The sequence below is a fragment of the Cucumis sativus genome, chromosome 4, assembly GCF_000004075.3.
Source record: "Cucumis sativus cultivar 9930 chromosome 4, Cucumber_9930_V3, whole genome shotgun sequence".
Lineage (NCBI taxonomy): Eukaryota > Viridiplantae > Streptophyta > Magnoliopsida > Cucurbitales > Cucurbitaceae > Cucumis > Cucumis sativus.
Genome location: NC_026658.2, coordinates 19,444,961 through 19,450,260, shown reverse-complemented (window position 1 = coordinate 19,450,260; position 5,300 = coordinate 19,444,961). Strand labels below are relative to the sequence as shown.

General features: G+C 32.0%; 1 protein-coding gene across 1 annotated transcript; it reads right to left on the bottom strand.

Annotated features, from left to right (window-relative positions):
* Positions 1-1,981: 1,981 nt before the first annotated feature.
* On the bottom strand, positions 1,982-3,910 carry LOC101221233 (50S ribosomal protein L18). The gene is made up of 2 exons (XM_004144291.3): positions 3,718-3,910; positions 1,982-2,610 (listed from the first exon to the last, which is right to left on the bottom strand). Exon 2 carries the CDS (start codon positions 2,578-2,580, stop codon positions 2,236-2,238), a length of 345 nt encoding a protein of 114 aa, XP_004144339.1. The 5' UTR covers positions 2,581-2,610; positions 3,718-3,910; the 3' UTR covers positions 1,982-2,235.
* Positions 3,911-5,300: the final 1,390 nt, after the last annotated feature.

Sequence of the window (5,300 nt, the reverse complement as noted above, 5' to 3'; positions counted from 1 at the left end):
TTGAGTGAATGCTTGTTCTATGATCGTAATAATAAATGCGTAAAAATAAGATCTCTTAATGCGATAGCTAGGAATCATTGATTGTTGGGTTATTTTGTATACCTGAAAATTCTAATCTTTATATTGATAAATTATATTTTTGTTTGTTAAATAAAATTATATTTTTGTATTCAAGAGGGGCAACAAATTTAAAAATTGAAGGGTCAATCGAATTTATTTTACCTAAAATAATTGTAAGCAAATCTTGCCTAGCCCGCCATAGAAATATTTTTATTCGAACTTCTAAATTATGTTTTAAAGCATTAATAAAAAAAATAGATTAAAAAAAGCGAGAAATTTATATGTGCAATCAGTCTTTAAATTCTTTTAACTTTTAAAAATTAAAAAAAAATTGAATAAAATTGAATGGTTATCAAATGAGACTGAGATTTAATGTTATTAATGATGTAAACTATGAAAATAAATCAGTAATAGACATTCTATTGTCAATTTTGAATCTTTCACTCATAATGGTCCGTCATCTATCATTGTATAAATGATGATTAATAATAGTATTTTACAACTGAGATCATAATCTATTAGGTCAAAATAAATTTACGGCCACTCGTTTGTTTGATTTAATTTTCTTGCTCTGATTTTTTTTTTTTTTTTTTTTGCATCATTAGCTTCATGCAAGAAAATGTTTTCAAGTTGAAAATATATTGATACTGAGAGTGATAAAAGTATGGTAAACAGTGATATTCATATCAAATGATATAGTACTATCAATGCACCTAGAGTGGTGTTTGGGTCCATTGTGCTATTTCTTCACACATCTCTTTTTTCAAAATAAATAATAAGAAATATTTTACATTAAAATAACAATAATAGTATTCAATTTTAGAATGAGCATTAAGAAAAATAATTAAAGAAAAGCCGAAGAAAAAACAACCTTGGAAGATTAAAGAAAAACAGAACCATGATGGTGCTATGTTAGTAATTGCAATGATAAATACTGCCACCTCGCAGCTTGGCTACCAAATACTGCATCCATGATCAAGCAAGTGTGTGACCAAGGGAGGCATGAAGGGATGTAAACTCACTGTACGATTCAACCTTCCGTCCCGTTTTTTAGAATATTTTAGAAAATTTGAGAGAAATAATTTTATTGAAATCGTTGTTAAAACAAGCATTAAAGACTGTCAATTGCAACAAAAAGTTTAGATTTCAAAGAGTGCGACAAAGCTTGAGTAGGGATTCAACTACTATGTCTCTCCTATTGCACATTTTGAACATTTTCAGCTCTGGTGGACTTGCATATGAAAATATTGAAACGTCACATACAAGCTTTATAACTTAAAAAGGAGAGCAGTTAGCTAAATTAAATACAAGACATAAAGATAAGATCAATCGAGGATATTTGAACATACAACCATAGGCAAACATCGTTTAGGACAAGTATGCATGTTACATTCTCCTCCACTTAAATAGTTGACATCTTTGTCGACTGGTGAACCTTGAACTCTTTAATCTTCTGCATCCAGGCTTCTAGGTCTTCAACATGTTCTCAACTAGTTTCTTCCACAAGAAGGTTCTTCTACTTTACCAACTATTCATGGATCCTTCTTGTGGGTGTTTGACCTTCATGGATCCTTCTTGTGGGTCTTCGGCCCTTCCTCAGTCGCTCTGCCAAAATACTGATGTTTGCTAGCTTCACACCTCTTTTCAAGTAAGAGAAGGTGCTCGGGTGGGGTGTGACATTGTTGGTTTAAAATGATATGTATTTTATGAAGTTTTGCACATACTAGGTGGGTTTTTTTTTAATCATTAATTACATGTTTGGCCTTCAGTTTATTGGATTCTTTTATGTTTAAGAATGTTAAAATAATATTGACATTTGTGTACAAGTTATTTATGCGAGTTAACATTGGAAAAAATCTTTTGGTGATATGGTAGCAACAATTGCAAAATTTTGATCTATGAAAAAGATTGGAGACTTGGCTTCAGCTGGAAATAACTCAAGTTTAAGTTTTATAATTTTTCTTAAACTAAAAACACTGCTCACTGTTCATATTCATCTCAAACTCATTTATAAACGACCATAAAGACAGACAAAAAGTCCAACAATGCATCTCATCACATTTCATTACAAATTCAGATAATATTAAGCATTGATTGATGAAGCCCAACAATTAAACCAGATAACTATTTCCAAGGAGGGCCAAAATGAAGCAAATTGGAAAAAGAAAAAAAGGGTCAAAGCAGCTTAATACCTGCTTCCCTCACAGAATCAATAACAGCTTTGACCTTACCATGATATCTCTGTTCCCTTTTCAAGTGCACACAAACAGCTGGGATTCCCTTAAGCAAAAGCCTCTCTCCCAACAATTTTCCAATCTTTGCAGCAGCAGCAACATCCCTTGTCGACTCCATACTCGACTGCAATGCCTTCTCTTGTGAGCTTGCAGCTGAAGCAACAATGGCTGTTTCAGAGTGGATCACCTGGGCACTCACAAACTTGTTTGTGAAGTGCATCTTCAAGACATATGGCTTTAGATACTGGGTTAATCTTGGTGGCTTGATTGGAGGAGGAATCACCATCTCCCTTGGCTACTCCAATTCAATTATACTCTAAACAACACAAATAAGGGTCAATATCAGAATCTTCAATCCTCTCAAGCTTAAGCTAAGCTACCAATCGGTTAATTATTCATTAATATATTTGTTTAAATGCTATTGTTTTCCCTATTTTCATTCATCATTTTGGCCCTAAAAAACCAATTTCGTACAGAAAAAGACAATGAAAGAACACTGAAACCACCTCTGATCAAGTGAAGTGAATCCTAACACATAAATACAAAAATGATAAGTGACAAAAGGGCATCGAAACAAATCATTGTTTAATATTCCTAACATAGCTTTCAAAGTAATGGCAATGGTAATGGCTATGCTCTACTATTATTAGTAGCAACAAATATAGAGGGTAATTGTTCTTGAAAAAATTTAAATAGCATTATTCATAAGACCAAGCCCCAAGGATATACGTTCTATTTTGCAGATTTTTTTCGCTAAATGAATATTAGTAGTGAAAATGGACAACAAATCCAGTGAGCATGGATTAGACAGGCCCAGTTTTCAACAACACCAATGGGTTTGAGTTAATTTATTCAGTTTCGACTAATTTGAGCTTATATTGTGCCGGATTTCTCAGGGTTTCAATTTGTAATGACTCGAGCCAAATTGAGGAAACTCTACCCACTATGGCCACTGCAAAGAGATTTCCAACAGGTTCAAATCTCACAAACATAAATCCATGTTGAAGAGAGCATTATCGAATTTTCCCTCATACATTCAACGATATAGAATCGAGGTAGCCACTTTAAGCAAGCCCCTCAAATAATCCCACCAAACTGAAAGATAAAAGTGAAACTCCCAATCATGGTAACAAACAATGCTCCTTTATATTCCTACACTATCAACAATTCTAGCAACAGACTGAACCCAATAAACGGTTTCAAAAGAAAAGGAAAACAAATTAGAAACAAAATTTATCAGCAAGATGTAAGATATCTTAGATGCATCGAGAAATGACAGTAGTCTAACCCTCCATTTCATTAGAAATCCGAATTCAACTCAGATTTATTGACCTAATTAATACTAAACTTACCCTATTCTGAAGTTAATTGAAGTGAAGAAATAAGAAGAAAGAGAAAGACAAAAGAAGAGATCCGGGAAGACCTTGATGGGAAACGGCTGCGTGAAGTTGCCGGAAGAACACGCCTATCGCCTACACAACAAACAACCGGAGCGAGAGAGAGTGAGAGGTAGGAAAAGGTTAAAAGAGGAAACCATGGTTTAGGTTTTATACAAATTAATTATTCTTTTTAGAAATATAATTAAAAGTAATGTGGACCAAAATAATACGAATGGGTTAAATTATATATATATAAATGTTGGATAAAAAAATGTTTCCAACATTCAAAACTCAAAAATGATTTAAAATATTTACCCATAGTTTTGGATGAAAACAATTAAAGTTTTAGTTTTAAAATATTCCTGAACTAATGAATAGTTTCATAAAAACCTCGAACTAAAAAGTTAAAAAATTTAAAAATTTTGGCCATGATGAGATTTAATTGGCCAAAATATTTTGTTCAATAAATGTTCTTATTCACTCGAGAATTTTGGAGAAACTTGATTCGTGAAGTTGAACTTGTGTTGGTTTTGTATTTATGTTGATTTGGTGTTGTATTTATGTTGATTTGTGGTTCGATCTGTAGTCTTTTATCTCCTCTGATTATTTCTCGATTGAATGCATATGCTTGATTTGAGGAAGCAGAGCATATGATGTTCTGGAAGTTGGAGTCTTTGAGTTTTCGAAGAAATCTTGTATCTTCAAAAGAACTTCAATCTTGAGGGATGATCAGCTTCAAAAGTTAAGGAGTTTTCTAGCTCTTGAGAGAATTCTCTCTAGATCTTTTCGAATAAAATATTTCAACCTCATAAATGAAGAGAACTCCTCTAGTCATAGAGTTCTTTGCTGAACTTTATGGGCTTGAGTTTGTTGGTAATTCATGCACCGACCCATGGACTCAATTGCAAAGATTTGGGTCATATTTAACATTTGAGCTAAATTAAACTTTTTTTTGGCTTAATTGAAGTTTAGACAAGTAAATAATATTTAATTTGACCAAAATAAATAATTTGATCCAACCATCGTAATAAAAACACGTGGCATCATTAGAATTTGTCAATTTATGTCTTCAATTTTAATTTGGGACACATGCTAATTTTTTTAATTAATCTCAAATTCAATTATTTGTATTTTTATCATTAATTTAGTAAATGACGTTGCCATTTGTGATTGGTCCCAAAATCTCTTATTCAACAAATGTCCGTTTTCGAGATTTATGCACGTATATGAATTGATGAATCTCGAAAAAAATAAAGTTGAAGTCAAAATACGAGTTTTTTTTTTTTTTTTTTTTTTGTCAACTCGACATATCAAACTATGAATTTAGTACATGAGTTTGATTTAAATTTTAAATAAGAGTTAGACCTTAGATTGAGAAAATTTCACGATTTTATCTGCAATTTGATTTGATTTGATGGTAAAAAATTTAATTTGATTTTGGATAAAAATTTAGAATATAACACAATTTTAATTTGGGATAAGGATGAGGTTTCGCGATACAAATTTTAATTTTAATTTGTTCACCTTTCGCGATACAAATGTTGGAAGTTGTCTCGCCAATGTGGAGTTTGGTGTCAAACTTCTCATTGCGCACATTAGACATATCCTTGCTACTTGCCCTTTTAGG

Excerpts from the sequence above, each read along its gene's own strand:
- LOC101221233 (XM_004144291.3), bottom strand. The coding sequence starts at position 2,580 with ATGGTGATTCCTCCTCCAATCAAGCCACCAAGATTAACCCAGTATCTA.